This window comes from Podarcis pityusensis, assembly GCF_964106645.2.
Source record: "Podarcis pityusensis genome assembly, chromosome: 2".
NCBI lineage: Eukaryota > Metazoa > Chordata > Lepidosauria > Squamata > Lacertidae > Podarcis > Podarcis pityusensis.
The window spans coordinates 56779490-56799752 of record NC_138029.1 but is presented as its reverse complement, the minus strand read 5'-3'; the positions used below and the strand labels follow the sequence as shown (position 1 = coordinate 56799752).

At 44.1% G+C, this 20263-nt stretch overlaps 2 protein-coding genes across 6 annotated transcripts in view; one reads left to right on the top strand and one right to left on the bottom strand.

Annotated features, from left to right (window-relative positions):
• KIF3A (kinesin family member 3A) overlaps positions 1 to 1123 on the bottom strand; it is a 30134-nt gene extending 29011 nt beyond the window's left edge. Inside the window, exon 1 of one of the 2 annotated variants that reach the window (XM_080997170.1) lies at positions 952 to 1123. In XM_080997170.1, coding sequence (XP_080853296.1) covers positions 952 to 957 — 6 coding nt within the window. In that variant the 5' untranslated portion in view covers positions 958 to 1123. The remainder of the gene's footprint in view (positions 1 to 951) is intronic. The other variant, XM_080997169.1, reaches the window with a different exon arrangement.
• Positions 1124 to 3435: 2312 nt separating this feature from the next.
• On the top strand, positions 3436 to 19426 carry CCNI2 (cyclin I family member 2). Of its 4 annotated transcripts, XR_013983439.1 has the most exons (8): positions 3441 to 3874; positions 7337 to 7493; positions 8083 to 8217; positions 9072 to 9146; positions 10982 to 11122; positions 12415 to 12645; positions 14331 to 17524; positions 18371 to 19426. XR_013983439.1 is itself a non-coding variant. In XM_080997262.1 (7 exons), the coding sequence occupies exons 2-7, from the start codon at positions 7380 to 7382 to the stop codon at positions 14736 to 14738; spliced, it is 1104 nt and encodes a 367-aa protein (XP_080853388.1). In that variant the 5' UTR covers positions 3440 to 3874; positions 7341 to 7379; the 3' UTR covers positions 14739 to 19426. The 4 variants fall into 4 exon arrangements, 3 of the variants coding, with proteins under 3 accessions (XP_080853389.1, XP_080853388.1, XP_080853387.1); XM_080997262.1 differs by having other exon boundaries at positions 3440 to 3874; positions 7341 to 7493; positions 14331 to 19426; XM_080997261.1 differs by having other exon boundaries at positions 14331 to 19426.
• Positions 19427 to 20263: the final 837 nt, after the last annotated feature.

Sequence of the window (20263 nt, the reverse complement as noted above, 5' to 3'; positions counted from 1 at the left end):
CGCAAAAACCTTGTATTGAAAACTGCCTTCAGGGAAGGCCCTGCTCAGCGAGGTACATCTATCCACAGCATCACAACAAGTAATCGCATGATGATTTCATTCTGGATTTTCATTCGGCTTCATACTGCAGGGATCCCACTTTTGAGAGCTGCCTTCAGGGCCCAGGCCCAATGACCAGTATACATACATACAAACATACATGGTTGGTATCCATCTGTCTTGAGAGACATCAATAATGTGATGTCAAACGGCTGCGTTAGCAGCACCTAAGTCATCTCCCCAGGGCACTATATATATATATATTGGTGTGTGTGTGGTGTTTTTTTTCCTTAAAAAATGTTTAGGGGTACTCTCATTTTGATTCAAGAATATCCCCATTTCATAGTTCACATCGGGGAAAATAAATACAGTAAACGGACAAAAGTACAAAGATTCACAAAATGTTTAAGGGTATGCGTCCTCCTGCGTCCCCCCAGAAAAAAGCACTGTATAGGTATGCATGTATACACAAACACACATACATATATAATATTCACAACAGCCCACATGCTTTTACAGCGAATTTTCCAATCGGTTCTGTAGGTGGCTTTTTCTTTTTAAAAAATCCGCTGTAAGGTAGATATTACACATAAGGTAGATAATAATAGAATAGGTGAGGTAGATGTTATTGACTCCTGTAAGGTACACATTATTAACAGCAGCAGCAGCAACAACAACTATACGTTTAATGCATGCGAAGCCGCCGCCCCCGGCCCATAAGCCTGCAGAACCGCCCGCCCCCCGCAGAAGCCCTGCAGCCCGCCGCCCTACCGGCCCTTCACCCGCCGGCGCCCAGCCTCGCTCTCCGCCAGCGCCGCCCCTAGCAACGGACCCGCAGCGCGCAGGGAAGCAGGGAGGGCGGGGAAGGGGCCGAGGCGCCGGGGAAGGGAAAGGGGGAGCGCGGTCTCTCACCGGCATCTTGCTTGCCTGCCTGCCTGCCTGCCTGCCTGCGCTGGACTCAGCGGGGCTGGAGGGGCTCCGGCCCGGGACTGCGGGGCGTTGAGGGAACAGGAGGCCGGCAGCAGCCCGTCCGCTTCGCTACAATAATGGTTAACACAATAGCCGGCCCCAGTGCGCCTGCGCCAACTGGATGACAGCGGGAGCAGCCCACCCTTCCCCGCTCCTCCCCGCCTCCGGTCCTCAGCCTGCGTCATGCAGTGGCCTGTCAGCCAATAAGGAAGCGGCCCCTCCGGCGGCCGGCGGCTATTGGAGTGGGAATGCAGCCAATGGGAGGAAAGGAAGGCAGAGCGGCGGCGGCGGCGCAGTACGCGGGAGACCAGGAGGAAAAGGGGCGTCGGAGAGGAGAATGTGTGGATGCGCTCGGGTCACGTTGTTGGGTCTCAATCATTCAAGCTAGCAGTCTGTTGCACAGATTGGCAGCTCTCCAGGGTCTTTCACAGTCCTACCTGGAGATGCCTGTGATTGAACCTTCCTGCAGTGCATGTGTCCTGCTACCACTGAGAGGAAACCCCCTTCCTTTTGTGTGTGTATGTGTAATCTACCTACAACAATTGCCTTCCAAAACTCGCACCCTCACCCAGGTTTCACACTCCCAAACAGAGTCTGAACAGTGGATCCTGGTTGCGCACAACATGCTAAATGCATGACGTCAGTGAAAGTTGCACCCATTGCCACATAACTTGTGAGAACTTAGGCTGCAATCCAGACTTCCTTCCACCGGCATGACTTTGTGGAGTGGTGGGGTCACCCACTGCAGCGAGATTGCTGAGCCAGCACGGAATTGGTGTGGAGGCTGGGCCAGATGCCATCATGCAATTATTATTAATAATAATAATTCATTTGAAGATCACAGGGTGGTTTACAATAAAAGAACATACAGCATAATAACAAACAAAAACAATACCTCCCTCCCCCTCACATATTATTATTGCAAATGCACTGCCATGGCAGTGAGACCCGTTTAGTCAGGATCTAATGCAATCTCTCACCTTCCCTGCTTCTGGAATGCTCCATTTCAGCACTTTCTACTGAGTGCCACTGTTGGAGCGTGAGAATGTTCTTGCATATGTGATGGCCTTAAGCGCTGCAACCCATTGCTATGGATCCAGGTAGAGTGCTACTTGACAAATTCACAAATTGTCTAACAAAGATTCTTCATGCAGGTCTCATGCCCCATCTTGTTATTTGCGTTTGGAACAAGAATCTTCACATGCTCAAAGAACATACTTCCAGCAGAAATAGCTTGGCCAAATATGTGGGGCCATTTGTTTATGGACAAGTTAATCACCAAATGAAAGTATTCTGGAATTTGGTGAGACCTGATTATGTCAAACAAACACCTGCTACCCCTTTAAGACTCCTAGTGGTCTACACTAGATGTTCTGCTTGGGGCTTCCCAAGATTGGCCACTGTCAGAACAGAATGCTGGACTTAATAGGCATTTGGTCCAATTCAGCAGCACTCTGCTTATGCACTTAAGTTACTTTAGCTATTAAGATGATTACTACTGTAAAACTACTTTATCTCTCACCCTTTAAACGGAAATCTACCAAATTTTCTCAAGATTTGCATTTTCTTTATATATGATTTGATTATTTTTCTGGGAACACTTTGGGAACCCCCCCCCCAAAAAAAAGTATGATTTTTTTTGTTATTGACACAATAGTAGACCCCATCTACACTATACATTTAATTGTTTTGCCTATAGAAAGGATTCCTATCTCGCCACCAGACTTGCAGTATGAATAAGAACTCAGTCTTGGGCTTGGGCAAGTATGTCATTCCAATGAATTTTCATAGTGATTTGCTTAAGAACCTAGGAAGTGTCCTGCTAAATCAGGCCGAAGATCCATCTCGTCCAGCATCCTGTTCTCACACTGGCCAGCCCAGATGCCCCAGAGAAGCCCGCAATAAGGACCTGAGCACAAGAGTGCTTTCCCCACTTCGGTTCCCAGCAACTAACATCCAGAGGCACTCTGCCTCCACCAGGGGAGGTAGAACATGGCCATTGCCCTCCATGAACTTATCTTCTTTTAAAACCTTCCAAGTTGGTGGATTTTGTGGGGAACAAATTTCCTCTGTAAAGAAGTACTTTTGTTCATGGTGCTTTTGCTTAGCCCTGAGTTCTAGTCTCATGAGAGAGGGAGAAGAATTTGCCAGACTGCTTGCCTTTCCCCCCTTCTTCCTAGAGGAGAGATCACTGGGAATTTTCTCATCCAAGAACAGTCCAAACAAAGGCCATATTGTTACTGTTGGGGGCGGGCCAGCGATCCACCAGGAGGCTGGGGCAGCCGAGGAGCCGACGCTCAGCTGTTGCTGGTGATCCTGCTCCAGAGTCAGCCAGGAGGCGCACGCGGGTTGAATCCGCCTGGCCCAGTGATCCCCACCCGCCCCCACCTTGGAGGTTCATGCACGGCGTCACGTCCTGAGACAGTTCTCCCCATCCACCCCCCACAAGACCCATCCGGGGGAAAGGCGCCGTCGCTGTGAGCAACCCCCAAGCCCAGAGGCGGAGCCTGCCGCGGTTTGAATCCGCCCACAAAGAAAGGACTCACCCAGCCGTTTTGTTGCGCTTTCGGAGAGGGGAGCCTTACAAACGGCGCATCGGCGAGCCAACAAAGATATTTTAAAGCTGCTTTATTATTATTGTATTATTATTTTCCACCCTGGGTTTAGAAGCAGGAGGACGCTGCTCCTTCCACCCGAACTTCTGGAACTTAGCAGGGCCCATTAACTTCACCAGCCACAACTATGGTCGGAGGAGGCGTCTCGTCCTCCTCCTCTTCCCATCGGATCGAGCCTTTGCTTGCGACGCGGAGCCGAACAGCATGAGAGAAGCGCCCCCAGCGCCAAGGGCAGAGCCCCGGGCAGAGAGGTAAGAGCCCATCGGACCAGAAGGGAGGGGAAGGGAGAGGCTCGTTCTCTGGAGACCGACAGATGTGCCCCCCTCCCCCAAGTCCCGATCTGGGGCTGGCACTCTGGTAGGCACCTCTAGCCGTGTCGATCTCTTCCCTTGACTTTCGTTCGCCTCGAGTTTTGCTTTCCGAAAGCTGGGCACTTTTGTGTGTGTTTTGTTTTAAAGTGCCAGCCAGTCATGTGATCCGAGCGTCGCCTGTTTTGTTTCCTTCCGTGCAAACGGAAGGAGGCCAGTCGTGTGGTTATCAGCCGTCTGTTTTCCTGCCTTTTTTGTTTTCCTGTCTCTTCTCTCCCTGTTGTATAAGGCTGTTTTTTTGAGATTTTAGACAGGATGTGCCCGATGTCAGTGCTACATGGAGGAGAACCACAGTTTGTGGCCTTTTACTTAGGAAACGCATCCGTATTTGTAAACAAAGGCTTCTAAGTTATGAGAAGTGCAAACTTTTTGCAGTGGCGCACTTAGATGGGATTATCTTTTGAGGATATTCATCCCGTACCCTTCAACGAAGTCATCCGGCCAGCTTAAATGAAATTAAGTTTACAATAAATCTAGGAGGGGGACGCACATTAAAACACCACCATCTAAAACAGCAACATAAAATCGTACTGTACTGATTGTACAGTAGGAGAGAGGTGCAGTACAAAACCTGGCAATTTAAGCCATGTTCAGGCATTCAGCTGAACACTGCAGGGCTCAAAATGTGAATGGGGGCCGATGCAAGCCTTGTCCCCAGTGTGAAGGTCTGAATAGGGTTTCTAAGCATGTTCTGTTGAACTCTTAGAACCTCTCAACTGGGAGGATGTGGGAGGATTTATAAGTGTGTTCAAATGAACATGATTACAAATTCACTACAGGTGTTCACACTAAATGCATGAAGACAGAGGTGTTGGGGATGGGGCTTGCCTGTGATTATAGGGATCCCCCCCCCCCCGAAAACTTTCCAATGCCAATTAGAGTGGCTTAGAAAGTGAATGAAGCACTATAAAATTTCCTGCCCCACACTAGTGATTGCATTTGTGCCCCTGCTCCATCCACAGTTTGAGCCTGCATGTAATCCAGTGAAGAGAAATGCATATAAAATACCCCTTGGGCAAAAAATACAGGGTTGGTTGTTTTCACAGAACAGGGCTTAAGCCCTAACAATTATTAGAACTCATTTTGGTGACAGTCAACGAAACGGTTGTGCAAGCAGTATGATTTCCACATATGCAATGTAATTCCTCCATGCCCCATATGTGTGCCATGCACTGTCCCCAAATCTTGTCCAAAAAGTTGGGGGTACATGAGGAGAGAGCGGAAAATCCTGTTGCACAATTATTTGTGTAGAGGTTGAAGGGATGGGTATGTGAGCAACTCCACCCTATCCCATTCCATCCCTTGCTTTAGTGCATTTGGCATGAAGGTCTGAAGAGGGGTTCTAACTGGAAAATTGGAAGCTCTCCATTGTTGAGAAGCCTGGTCAGGAGCCCAACAACCTCTGTATGAGTTAACACAATTTCTAGTCACACCTCAATCAAATAGTCACAGGGATGCAGTGTTGTACAAATGGACTCCAGTCCATTCTCATATAAGTCTGTGCCATTCATAATGCTTCATTCCATTGCTTTAGCTGCCCACAGGCCTTTCTCCTGTGGACACCCTCACCAGCCCTTGCTTCTTCTATCTTCCGAGGGAAGGGGAAACATACCTTGTCTCTGTTGTCTCCTGATCCAGAACTTGCAAGGTCAGGTAGGGTACCATAGGGCATGTGACTCTGTGTGTGACGTAATCACTGCTTGTTTGTCCATTTTCATCTGTCTAGACAAAAAGTTGCAGAGCTGTTGTTTTGAAGGGAGTCCTGACATGTGCGACATCATCTGATCTCTCATTACCCTGCTGTGTGAAGGATCTTGTTGGTTTAGAATTTAATAGGAAAAAGTGCCCCCTGTGTGTATACATTAGAATTTCACAAGGGGAGGAGAGAAAAATCCCAGAAGATGTGACTTGATCAGATAATTAAACATACTACCGCGGGTCAGTTCTCACCCATCCAGGACAGCTGCTAGATCACTTTGAGTGAGACATCCAACATGGTTTTGTACACTTAGCCTCCTTTGTCATCATTTCATTTTTTGTTCTTTGCAAGTTTGAATGTACATCCATAATTTTGTGTGTGCCAGACACGTGTCATTCAAATGTATTGTCTAATCTTGATTAGCACCATGCCCTTCATTCTGATATGTCACTTTTCTGAGATGTCAGACATTTGCATTGAACCATGTTTACCATTCTGGCCAGTTCTCAAATTGGCATGCAAGACTGGGGTGTGGTTGGCCATGGGAATGCATGTCAGTTTATATGTGTGTGCACATGTAAAAACAAATGTACTGAAATCAAAGTTATAGAGAAGCACAAGTTCACAGGCATTTTTGTTCACACCCATGAGAATTAATTTTCTTCTGTAGTGCTTCATATACATAATCCTAAAAACCATTCTCTAAAGATTTAGTTTGCTCAGGGTTGTTGTTTTTTTTTTTAAGAACAAATGTCTTTGCCTCTATGGCAAGGGCTCACAAAATGAGTCCGCTTTTAGTTTTTGTATGCTTTTTCTGTTTTAAGTATTGCCTTCTTTATTGCTTTTATTAAATTTCTGTAATCCGCTCTGGGATCATGCTAGTGTTGAAGGTGCAAGATATAAATTCTAGAATACATAAGTCGTGGGTCTCCCTAACCAAAGAAGAGATTTGAAGTTCTCCACGTGCAATGGAGGAAAAGGGTGTTAGGTGGCTGTGTTTCCCTGTGTGCCTGAGCCAGTAGACATTATGATTGGTACCCCATGAATGCTGCTTTAAATGGCGAGCTCTCTATCTGCCACAGGTCCCTGTGTGAACAGAGCACTTCTCTCCATGTCACCACCCCTATTTGTGGGAGAGGCTTTGTGTTGACAATAGAGGAAATGGTCCATTTTGGAGTGTGAGCTGCTAAATGCACACAGCTTGACACATGGAAATAGTTTCATATGAAGTAATTTAAAGTGCCTTCCTTATAGTGGGTATATCACATTCTTTGGTCCCCACCAAGGATAGGCTTCATCCAGGAAGCATGAAAAAAGAAGGTTAAAAAAAGAAGCCAGAACAGAAGGTGATTAAAACAAAAAACAAAAGAGTAGCCTTCTGTTCAGTTGCTTAATCATGACACATTGCATTTGAAGTTAGAACTAGCCAGAATTATTAGTCACCATGTCTAGTAAATATAGTGACCTGTCTAGATAATATTTTCTGCCTGCCAAGAGTTTGGTCATCATAACACACCTGTAATGTACATGGCAAAATGGTTTTAGAGCCTCAACTTATATAGTCTACGTGCAGACCCATTTACACACTAGACTGTAGTTCTGTAAGAAATAATGGTAATAGTTTTATTTTGTTTTCTGGTTGTAAGGTAGTGGTTCCTCACCAGGAAGCAGGTCTATTCAGTAACCGCTATGAAGTGCACAGGACCTCCAGAGAGCCAGAAACTTGCCTTGGCAATGGAGCATGCTCTAGCAAGAGAGACAGAGACTTGGAAGGTGCCAGTCTTCCATGGTTTCACGCTGAAGGTATGCTCTTCATAGAAAAGGACTGTGGTTCATGAAGTTGGATTGGCAACCTTATTTAGTCAGTTTGAGTGGGGTAGGGAGATAAAGAAGAGTTCCTCAAAAATTGATTATAATTCCTTCATATAAAATGAATATAAATTGGTTTGCTCTAGTGGGTAGGGAACCAGTCCCATCACATGCACCCCTACAGTCTACCACCATGCACTTTGTATTATACAGATGGGCATTTTGTAGTCTGGGATACATTTAGTGATTTTTACTTAGCAACAGAATCCTTCCAAACAAGTAAAAAGACTGTGCCTGGGTAAAAACAAAGAGCTCTGTTCTCATGTTCAGTAGTTGCACCTGTGAACCACCCTCTTACACTTGGGTAGGAGACTGTTTGTCTTTAACAAAAACTCTTCCATCTAGACATTAATAACCAATCCTGATTACAGTGAGCAATGAGAAGCTAAAGCAAAATCTCTGTTATGTGTGCCTAAAATTTTTTGGAATATATTTCTAGCCTCGCTCTCAGTTATGTTCTTTAAACTTCAGCAGATCCCAAATTATTGTGTTTGTTTTAACCAACCCCATTATTCCATTTTAGGGCACAGACATATCTCCATTTTATTATGAGAAAGCTGTTTTGTGGATCAGGGAATCGAGTTTGCTCTTCCAGTTTTGCTCCGAAACGTTTGCTCTGGCTGTCAGCTTTTTTAATCGGTTGTTGGCATCAGTGAAGGTAAAGAGCTTCAACCTCACCCTATTTCTTTTATTATCAATGGAAAACATAATGGGGATTTCGCTGGGCTGCAGCATGCACTCATCTAATATTAGAGAGCTGGATCCAGATGTGCGGTGCAGTCCTATTGGTACCCCATGAAGGCTGCTTTAAATTGTAAGCTGTTTGTATACCACAGCTCCAAGTGTGACCCGAGCTTCTCCATCAGTGTTAGCATGAGCTAGGGCAGAAACACATCCAAGTGCTTTGATTAAAATGTAAATAAAGGGAATATATGGAATAGGTACATTCTGCATGAATAACACTGATCTCGCTTCCCTGTCCTAATTCTGATATTTAGAAAAGCAGTGGCTGTTAAACATTTCATGCCAGGCCCTTTCTGTCTTGTATTAATTACTTGAAGTGATTCCATCTTAGACCATATACAATCGTACCTCCTTTTGCGTCTGGGATCTGTTCCAGAGCCCCAGATGCTTGACGAAAAGGACGCTCGACAAAGCAGTGCTCTGCGCATGCGTGAAGCACGATTTAGTGCTTCTGTGCGTGCAGCAAAACCTGGAAGTAACCCGTTCCAGTACTTCCAGGTTTGCCGCTGACATTGGACAAAAAGGACCCTAAACAGGGCGGTCTCAAAACGAGGTACCACTGTATAGCTTTGAAGAGTACTGCTGCTAAATTGCCATGTTCCAGTTACTCAGATAGACTCCTCTTACTGCTTGGTGCACCACAGTGAGGCAACTCAGAAGCATGAATATGTGTGTGTGTGTGTGTGTGTGTGTGTGTGTGTGTGTGTGTATCCAGTTGGGTATTTTTCCTCCATTCTTTTTCTTTAAACTACTACCCTTCTCTTTCAGGCACAGTTAAAATACCTCCAATGCATTGCAACAGCTTGCTTGGTTCTTGCAGCAAAAATCAATGAAGAAGATGAGGTGTGTATGTTTTAAATGTGGCAACCTAAGAGAAGGATTTGTCTTCCATTAAAGTGACATGTACAGGATCTTCACAGACACACACCCTTTTTTATGGATGTGTGTAGTTGGAATGGCTCAAGCCACTGTGAAAGTCTATGGGCAACCTGTGTCCGAGGGAGCCTGTCTGTCCCAATAGGCTACCTGTCAGTTTTAAACCCATTATGAATGCTTATTTCAATGTATCAGGTTACAGTGACATTGTTGGATGTTTGGCAGCAAAACTACCGTAGAACATCTAGGTAAGTCACTCTCAGACTTGCCTTAGTCTGCTTGGGTCATACACTCTCCGTTTTTCAGTTGCCTGTCTCATTGCTATGCTGCATCTATTGATGCATGGTGGTTGCCGATGAAATCATACCAATCCATGCTTCGATGGCCACATGGTATCCTGGACAAGCTTGCAAACAGTGCACCAAGTTGCAATTGAAGGCTTGGGTCCACGCTACCTGAAAGATTGCATTTCCCTATAGAAACCTGCTCAGGTGCTAAAATGAGCACCTTCCCTTAGTCCCATCAACATCAGAAACATGGTTGGTGGTGACATGAGACAGAGCCTTTTTTGTGACTGCACCTGTTTTGTGGAATTCGTTCCCAAGAGAGGTTAGATTGGCTCCTTCTTCATTATCTTTCCACCGTCAAGCTGAGACCTTCCTATTCAGACAGGCCTTAGTTTTCAAAGTGCTTATTTCTGTTTGCCTCACTGCTTACCCCAGGAAAACCTGATCTTTAAATTGGAACACATGGCAATCTGGTTTGGTCCAATTTGTCACTAAATAGCGGGTTTTCCAGGGGAAAGCAGCAGGGCAAAGGACCCATGCTTAGAAATTGTGGAGCAAACAGAAAACTGCTTGGACCTGTACTTTCTAGGCATGGGGCATAAAGAAGTGTGGCAGAGCCCTTGATTTTAGGGTTGGTGTCAAAACTTAACTTTAATCCAGGGATGGTTAATCTGTTACCCACAGGCCCCAAGAGGTATTTTTGCCCTCCCCACCCCAAAATTTGTCCTTTTTAAAAAAAACAAAAGGAAATTAAAAAAACTTTTTTTTTAACAGAATGGATACTCTACTGTAATACCGAAGTGTTTTTGTGCCTTCCAATATCCTTCAAAAATATGTTCATTAACAACCCCAAGCCCTTATATTTATGTATTTATACATATTATAAAATTACTGATTACTCAGGCAGGTCTCCTACTGTGATTCTGGAGTGTCAAAAGTTTTTTGGGTGACTTGCTCAAGACACCCCCCACCCACCCCAAGCATGGTCCTTTTTAAAAAGCGGGGGCACATTCACTGTACACTTCATCCTCACCTACTTTGACATGTGGACCTCAGAGAGTTGACCGTGGATCAATGTGGCCCTTGGCCTGCAGAAGTCCCCCTCTTTGGCTTTAAGGTTTACTCTAGAAGTGAAGATGAATATGCAATAAAGATAGCCAAATCGCAACAAAAAACCCCCTCAAAGAATCCAGCCATTGTTTCAGAACACAAAAAAAGTTGAAGGCAAGTTGTTTTCATACATCCTCAAGATGCATGACCAGTGGAATTAGTCTTATACATACATAAGAGAATTCACAAGGGTGGGGAATTACTTTTATTAAAATCTGAGAACATGGTGCTATAATGAATATTGGGATTATTTCAAGGGCCTCTTGGTTTTTACCCCAAAGAGGATAATTGAGTAGGTTGCATTTCATTTATGTGATAGTAGGGCGCACACACCACACCATACAAAATTTCATAGGAATTTGGGCTTCTTTTATTATTATTATTTTTCCTTTTGTTTTAAAACAGATAATACCATCGGTAAAGAAGCTTGCAGTGCAGAGTGGTTGTAAATGTTCTCCAGCTGAGATTGTGAGAATGGAAAGAATTATACTCAATAAACTTCACTGGGATCTTTACACAGCAACATCAATCGATTTCTTAAACATTGTAAGCACTAGACATGTTTTCTTTTTCTTTTTTGCAAAAGGCTAAACTAGGGTTGTTGTTTTTACCAAATAAGACTAGAAAACAGCAATGGTGCACATACATTCCCTTCTAGTTAGCCTCGCAGACCACTCATTCTTAACTATCTGCAAATCTTTTGAAGTGAATTACTGTTCAAGATATTGAAATTCCATTTGAACACCCAACTATTCCATAAGTTTGATTTACAAACAATGTAGACTCCCATTTTGAAAGGACAACTAATAATTGACTTTTAAAAAGAGCTCATACTGTACCACTAGAGATTTGTTCCGTTTGTTTTAAATATACACTGCAAAAATATTTCTAACTATCTGCACTCTCAATACTGTACATAAAAAGCTTTCAGAGTTTTTGCTACATTTCACAAATGGGGCATCTCAGATCAGCTTTTCTTTACTCCTCACCCTGCATAAAAACATTTGACCCTCATTTTTAGGCAAATTAGATCATTCTGATCTGGCACTTAAGTCACATCTTATTTGCTAAACATTTTCCGGAAGAAAACTCCCCGTTAAGAAGTTACCATGTGCTATAGTAAGGCAAAAGTCGTGTGATAATGTCTCTCAGAGTTCATCTCTTCACAGCATGGGTGGGTGACCTGTGACTCTCTTAATGTGGCTGGACCCCAGCTCCCATCAACCCCATCCAGCCTGGCCAGTGGTCAGCAGTGACAGGAGTTACAGTCCAGCAGTATCCGGAGAGCTGCAGAGTCCCCAACCCTGCTTTATAGCAAAGGGTGGATTCCTGGGTCATCCTGGCATTAGGATTGTTTGGGGGGAAATGTCTGATCAGAACCAGGATGATGAGATTGCATTAGTTCTGCTTCCAAGCATCATCAGTTGTTCTCTCTCTCTCTCCTGTTTGCTGGCTTGAATTATCACCGTTACTCAGTTATACAAACGAGAAGTCAAAACTTTCTGAATTGACAATTGCGAACAATGCAACGAATTCAGAATTAAGTTACATTCAGTAGAAGCTTCAACATTTCAATATTTGGCAAATACGACACAAATGGTAACAGCAGGACAAAAAAATAATAACAAAACTTCATAAGAGGTTTCCTGCCATGAATAAGGATTAGTTTGCACTTCTGGTCAATGACATATGAAAACGTACAAAGTTCACAGTTGACCTCAGTTCTGTTTTTTTTATATATATATATACGTATATATATAAATAAATATAAATAAATGTGCGTGTGTGCTTAAATATATGTGTGTGTGTGTGATATAAATGTTTTCTCTTCTCTCCAGTTCCATGCCATGGTGATGTCCAAGCGGCCCCATCTACTAAATGGGCTGCCTCAGAGGAATCCTTCCCGCCACGCCGCATTCTTGACCAAGCAGCTACAGCACTGTATGGCGTGCCACCAAGTATTGCAGTTTAAGGGCTCCACATTGGCTTTGGTGATCATCACCTTAGAGTTGGAGAGGCTGACTCCTGACTGGTTTCCTGTAATTACTGATCTGCTAAAAAAAGCACAGGTAGGAGTCAAACTGCCTCTGCGGCACAAACCTGAGGCCAGCACAAAGACTGAAAAAGGAAAAATGGAAAAACTTCACAAATACTTTAAAGCCATTTAATGTACGTTTTTTCATGTACTTCTCAGGAGTGCTGGGGTGTCTTTTGTTAGGATGCATTTTTTCCACCGCTGGATGCAAAATTCCATGTTAGTGTAATGAAAGTTAGGGTTCGGATGAAGGGCAGCCATTCCAAGCCCATTATTGGGTTATGCGATGCCATGACATTGTCCTTAATTTGGGTCACGCTTTCAAGAGATGCTCTAAACAATAGAGCATCACCACTGTTCTCATTCTGACAATTTGTTACACCCCAAACTTTAAAAACTCACATTGCCCATTATACCTGAAGGAGTGTCTCTACCCCTATCGTTCAGCCCAGATAGTAAGATCCAGATCCGAGGGCCTTCTGGTGGTTCTCGCATTGCAAGAAGTGAGGCTACAGGGAACCAGGCAGAGGGCCTTCTCAGTAGTGGTGCCTGCCTTGTGGAATGCCCTCTCACCAGATGTCAAGGAAATAAACATCTATCTGACTTTTAGAAGACATCTGAAGCCAGCCCTGTATATGCAGGTTTTTTTAAAACGTTTGAGGTTCTAATACTTCGTTGGAAGCTTTCCAGAGTGGCTGGGGCAACCCAGTCAAATGGGTGGCATATAAATAATAAAATCATTATTATTATTATCTCCAGTTCCCCAAGCCAAGCTCTAAATGAGGACCTAGAGAATTCAAGAGTAATTAGGTTTGGCACTGGACACCAATGCAATCCTGCTGTGAAGAAGGGGGGCAGAGTAGTCCCAAGTGTTCTGAATGAAAGCACTATAAAACCACCCTGGGGTAGGTGAGGAACAGTACAGCATAGAACTTTGAGCCTTGCTTTACTCTCCAGTTCCTTGTCCTACCATACTAATCTTTAGGGGAGGGACCAGGTGTAACTCTGGCTTTTCTGCCATAGCAGCTTTTCCCTGCCCCCTTCAAGCTCTATAGTAAGTATTAGGGGATATTTCTGTGCAAGAGTCAAATTTCAATGATCTGAGTGGAGTTACCGTGTGACACTTTTTTTCCTTCTTCTCCACTGGCACAATGCCATTTGGTAGGTTCCTGTGCAGCAGTAAGTCACGGGCTGGGTTCAAACACAGCATTAATCAATGGCTGAACTTCCACTATACTTTGAGCAAACAGTGGTTTTGAGCAGCTTGTCTGCTTTTGTTTTCCCATCTGCTCAGGACATGCTTCATAAGTGCACTTCAGTCTGTGGTGCATCAGCTTAGAGCAATGGCTCTTTGTGCTTTTGTCAATGGTCTGTGAATTCAGAAACAGCAAGCCAGAGTTAATGCAGCTATGGTTTGCAAACCAGCTTCAAACTGTAGCTCCAGATCCTGGCTTGTGGGCACCAAACAAGCCATGGTTTGTGTTAGGCTGACAACAAAACAAACTATATTTTTTTGTTGTGTTTGAACCCAGCCAGGATATACACAGACTCCACATTTGCTATACGCAACAGAAACTAGTACATGTTATGCATATCCCCTGAAATAGACTTTGACTTCATTAGTTTAGTACAGCTGGAGATACTGGAACTGAAAATTGATGACAGCTAATAATTTCAGAAGTTGAGAAAAAAATAGTTGTGTTATATATTGCATTACAGATCGACAGCACCCAATTCATCCACTGTAAAGAGCTTGTTGATCAGCACCTCCTGGGCTTCCAACCATCCAATACTGTTTATATATTCAACCCTGCAAACCAAAACATCCAAACTCACTTGGACAAAAGGTTACCCTGCTGTTATTCCACAGTGAAGCAAACAACACAGATTAACTCAGGAGCCAGAGGGAGCGGGCCAGGCCCATCAGCTTTCATACTTCTCAGAGCCAAAACCCATGAAGATGACATGCAGCCTGATGAATTCTATGATGGATTCAAATACCTGTACAGTGAAGATGAGATCCCAGAAGCTGGGCAGACCAGCAGTATGGGTGGCAGTGATAATCAGAGGCAAGAAGAAAGCAACAGCACTTGTCCACCATTACAGCCTGTTCCTCAAATGGACTGATTTCTGTGTAGCACCATGGGACCAGTTAGTTCCAAAGGCTATTTCAGATGTCAGTAGAGCTGTTAATAAGAAGCACTGCCTATTTTTGAAACCTTTAACTCTCTACCTTTTAAAATTCTTTCTGCAACCCTGCATGCCTTTTTTCATAGAGTTGGAAGGGACCCCAACAAGGGAATGCAGGAATCTCAGCCAAAGCATCCATGACTGATGTCCACCCAACCTCTGCTTTAAAATCCTCCAAGGAAGAGAGTCCACAACCTCCCAAGGGAGACCACTCCACTGTCAAACAGCTCTTACCTTTGTTTTGATATGGCTACATTCTAAGAGAGACTGAAAACTTAAAAAAAAACCACACAAAAAACAAAACCCTGATCTAGAAGCAGCTGAAATACACAACTTCAGGGATCAGCATTTAGCAGACTGGGCTATGTGCTATGCTTAGAAATACAAATCAAGCCTTATTCCAGGGAGGAGTGGGAGCTTCCTAGGTTCCTCTTTCTTTTGTGTACACAGTAGGATAGTTTGTTTTTATTCAGACACTAATTGTGGTCTCCTGCACAAGCTAACCTATTGTACGTCATTACTGAGCTGTGAATGAGTCCTGAACATTAGTTGTAGGGATGAGTAGATGAATGACATGCAACTAGGCTCAGACTAAGCTTAGATAGGGGCCGGCATGAAGACATTTCCCAGGCGTTGATAAAATAGAACACCACTTGGATAAAGGTGTGTGAGCTGGGCTTCAACCTTAGTGAAATTGTGCTACAAGAAGAGTCTACCCTTGCTGAACAATTTAAACTTTTCTCCCTGACTGACTCTGAAATCAAAGACAACTGGAGTGCTCATCAGATTTCAACCCTACTGGACTATGGAACAATTCTTAAAACATTGGAACTTTTCTTCACACTGTGTCTCTGGCTTCTTTGCCATGAGGTCTTTTCGACAAGTTCATAGGAAGTTGTCCTTAGAGGAGAGATTGCAGTAAAATTATTCAAGGGTCACATTTAACAAAAAGGGAAGGGGGGCAGCATTTAAAATGATTCATTTTTAAAATTATGTATGGAGCAAGCTTTCCTTTCCAGTTGTCAGGGCTGACAGCTCAAATTCAAGTGAGCTAACCATTAGTATACACACCATCACCATCCTGTATTAGGTTTATTTTACAATGACATGCTCAGCTGAAGCATACCTGTCTCTGGTCATGCAATCCAGCTCTGAATGAATACTGCAAGCATCATGCAAAGTTCATCTGAGTAGATAATTGTGAAGTCCTCCAGTACTTGGTGCCTTATTCCTAAATGCAAGAAATGGGCAGGCCTGTGTTGATGTGAAATACGCTTGCTAATGAGGTTGGATGAGCAACAAAATGTTGGCTTCTGGCACTCTTATCTATGGGAAGGGGGCCACCATTTCTGCGCATAGCATTGGAGAAGGATGCTGTAGCCACACTTCCGCAGTTATGCCATAGAACTGTGGAATGGCACAGAATTCACCACCCCAGAATCTTTTTCATTAAAAAAATTAAAATAAGATTCTAGCCCTATGAAAGGACATAAAATACACCCATACAACTTGTGACTCACATAGTTGAACATAGTACCCCCAGCCATGTGTTGTAGCTTACCAAATAGTTCTCATTGCTCTTACAATTATAGTCGCTGGCAGGCAATTAAAATTGTTGTTGCTGTGGAGGGACACCATCTCTGGTGATCTGTATTTGGTTTGATGGGCCATGTAGTTCAGGACTGATATAGACAATACAGTGGTACCTCCAGTTGCGGATGGGATCTGTTTCGGAGCTCCAGTCAGATCCCAAGGTTTCCGCAACTGGAGGGGCCACTTCTGTGCATGCACGTGCGGCGGTAGACCAGATTGCTTCTGTGCATGCGGCGAAACCCGGAAAAATACTTCCAGGTTTGCCGCGTACGTCTCCCGAAGGATACGTAACCAGAGGTGAACGTAAGTAGAGGTACCATTGTAGTTCTATTGGATTTTTATTTATACAGATATATTCCCTGTCTTTTAATGATAAAATCAGGTATCCTGTGCTTCCTTCAGAGAGCTCAAAGCAGCCCACATAGTTCTTTCTGTTTTTATACTTGGGACAATCCTATAGGTTAGGCTGAGAGAATGTTGCAACCCAAGGTCACTAAGTCTAAGTGGGAAGCTGAACACAGATTTCCTCGGAAGCTAAGCAGGTTTTCTAGTGATGCAGAGGAGGATTTCAGGCAGCTGGATCGCCTATTGCCCTCCCACAAAAGCAGAAGTAAGTTGTGCAAAATAAGCCGTGAATATGCTTCATTTTCAAGTGTCTCACAGATTTTAGCTTTTCTTGATGCGGCATTCATATTAACTTGAGCATGTTGCTTTAACGTTAAAAAGCATACAGAGCCCTGTCCTGTCTATGAAAGCTCAAACCCTTGTTTCAGCAGGAAGATGTACAACAGCACAGTGCTGAGCTGTGCACAGAAATAGGCTCAGATTCTATAACGCTGAAGGGTACAGTGGAGCAAAAATAGTTCAATTGTGATTGGATACCACAAGGAGACTGTAGATCAATGTCACATTGGCAGCTCTAGTCTGCAGCAAGCAGTTGAAAGGAGAGATAAGGGAATAGGTACAGATACTTACTGCAGGTCCAGTATTGCTAGATGAGCAGTCTGTCCCTGGTCCCACTTGGTGTAACAATCAATAAATAACTCTGCAGCAAGAATCCCACACCTGATCAATGCTGCAGTAGAGGTGCATTTATCACATGTGCATGTGCTTATGCCAATTGTCTTTTTGTTGTTTAGTCGTTTAGTCGTGTCCGACTCTTCGTGACCCCATGGACCAGAGCACGCCAGGCACTCCTATCTTCCACTACCTCCCGCAGTTTGGTCAGACTCATGTTTGTAGCTTCGAGAACACTGTCCAACCATCTCGTCCTCTGTCATCCCCTTCTCCTTGTGCCCTCCATCTTTTCCAGCATCAGGGTCTTTTCCAGGGAGTCTTCTCTTCTCATGAGGTGGCCAAAGTATTGGAGCCTCAACTTCACAATCTGTCCTTCCAGTGAGCACTCAGGGCTGATTTCCTTAAGAATGGATACGTTTGATCTTCTTGCAGTCCATGGGACTCTCAAGAGTCTCCAGCACCATAATTCAAAAGCATCAGCCTTCTTTATGGTCCAGCTCTCACTTCCGTACATCACTACTGGGAAAGCCATGGCTTTAACTACACAGACCTTTGTTGGCAAGGTGATGTCTTTGCTTTTTAAGATGCTGTCTAGGTTTGCCATCGCCTTTCTCCCAAGGAGCAGGCGTCTTTTAATTTCGTGACTGCTGTCACCATCTGCAGTGATCATGGAGCCCAAGAAAGTAAAATCTCTCACTGCCTCCATTTCTTCCCTTCTATTTGCCAGGAGGTGATGGGACCAGTGGCCATGATCTTAGTTTTTTTGATGTTGAGCTTCAGACCATATTTTGCGTTCTCCTCTTTCACCCTCATTAAAAGGTTCCTTAATTCCTCCTCACTTTCTGCCATCAAGGTTGTGTCATCTGCATATCTGAGGTTGTTGATATTTCTTCCGGCGATCTTAATTCCGGCTTGGGATTCATCCAGCCCAGTCTTTAGCATTTTGCAATTGTCTTTAGCATTTTGGAAAAACTGTTTCTCAAGTTAAATGCATTAATAGGGGCAGCCCTTAAATGTTTTAGCCCCAAATCCTTAAAAGCCGTTTGTGCAACCGCATTGGGCCTACCTTTAAAGAATGACGTGAGGGTGAAGATGGCCCCAGATACACACTTTGGCACCAAATGATACCCCTTCGCACATAGTAAAAATGTCACAGTCAGCTTCATTATTGACTATTTTTGCTCTCTCTGCTCATGGTCCCCCAAACTGTGCTTACTGAGGTGCTCCCTACCTAATGGCAAGGGACAGAAGGATAAATAGTGCAATATATGCATAAAGTCTTTTTAAAGACTCAGCAAAAAGTCACATCAATGTGAAGATCGAATGTGAATAAGGGATCTTTTGCACAGCTGCTGTGGAACACAGTAGCTATGGAAAAACCACAGGTGATATTCTGGTTCCCAACCTATCGCCAGATGGATGTGGGTACAACACTGCAGCTGCTTGTGAGACAAAATCTGCATTATGTTAGCAGTCCGTGTTTCTGCCACAGTGTGCATGCTTCCGTTCAGCTTGCTCACACGGCTCTCTCAGAAACTTTTCCTGTGGTAACCACATGCCTGATGGTTGCGTGAAGAGGCCCTGAAGCACACCTGGCAGGTGTACATTGCAGCAAGTGTTGGAATACGTCAGGAAAGCACATGAAAGCTACCAAAAAAACCTCCAAACTGTGAATGTTATGCTTAGTGCTTAAGAACTCAAAGCAATACCTTGCCAGCATGGCAGCATAGGAGTGGTGCTGATACATAGGAAATAAGCTAAGAACCGAGGAATTTAATTATGTAGCATGTTAAACTGCAAAATCAGTTGGAGTTTCTCTAGTCTAGTTATTCAGGGAAAGCTTGGAACAAAACGTCCTTGGTCTTGCTTTTCTCTTTATGGGACAAAAAGCACTGTCCTTTTCTTTGATCACAAACTGTGACTTGACTGTTTATATTTTTAATATAGGAAAACATTTTTTTTGTTTTTAATGTGGGTGACCCCTCCCTTTTCGTTATATAAAAATGTACTTGAAATATTGTGTCTGTGTTTTTTCTTCTTTCCCGGAATCACATCTCTGCAGTTTCTTTCAGTCTGATCATTGAATGGCAATGGTACTGAACTCTGTTGATTGTTTATATTTACTGTATTAAATAATGGGAATGCTATATAATAGGAATATATGCAGTATATTCATAGAGTTGGAAGGGACCCCAAGGATCATCTAGTCCTACCCCTTGCAATGCAGGATTTATTTTTGCCTAACATGGGACTCAAACACATGGTATTAAGAGTCTCGTGCTCTACCAACTGAGCTATGGGAAGAGCAACCCATTCCCCTGATCCGCCGTTATGGAACTGGTTCAGATGGGGTGGAGGTGGCCCTACATTGGGGCTCTGGTTTGAGGAGCTTTGCTGTTCGTTGGGGAAGCCCCGTCAATGAGCACCCCAGTGTCCTTCCCAAAATTGCACGTGGTTTGGCATCTCTGGCAACATTGAGGGCAGCCCAGAGCAGGATCCTGTGTGGACAATGCTGCTGTCAGGTGAGGGCAACAGACCTGATCTGGGCCTCTTGCTAGACTGGAAGCTGGCACTGCAAAGAGACACGTTCCCCTGTCCCTGTCCATGTTTACACCACTTTCTGTCACCTACCTAACAGAAATCAGGCTGTTTCTTATTTGTAAAACACTGCAGCTGCTGCCTTCATCTTCTGGTGCCTTACTCGTAGCCCTCACAACACAAAACAACATCTCCCCTTGAATTCGTGCTCATCAAGATCTAAGGGCACAGGGACATGAAAACTCTGGAAACAGTTGCTATACAGTCATAGAGCTTGCATCCCTCAGACATTTCGGGGCGATACCAAGAAAGGT

Bases quoted from the DNA above. Each gene is read 5' to 3' on its own strand.
- CCNI2 (XM_080997262.1), top strand. From the start codon at position 7,380: ATGAAGTGCACAGGACCTCCAGAGAGCCAGAAACTTGCCTTGGCAATG. The intron at 11,123-12,414 runs GTAAGCACTAGA...TCTTCTCTCCAG, and splicing joins CAATCGATTTCTTAAACATT to TTCCATGCCATGGTGATGTC. The intron at 12,646-14,330 runs GTAGGAGTCAAA...ATTGCATTACAG, and splicing joins ATCTGCTAAAAAAAGCACAG to ATCGACAGCACCCAATTCAT.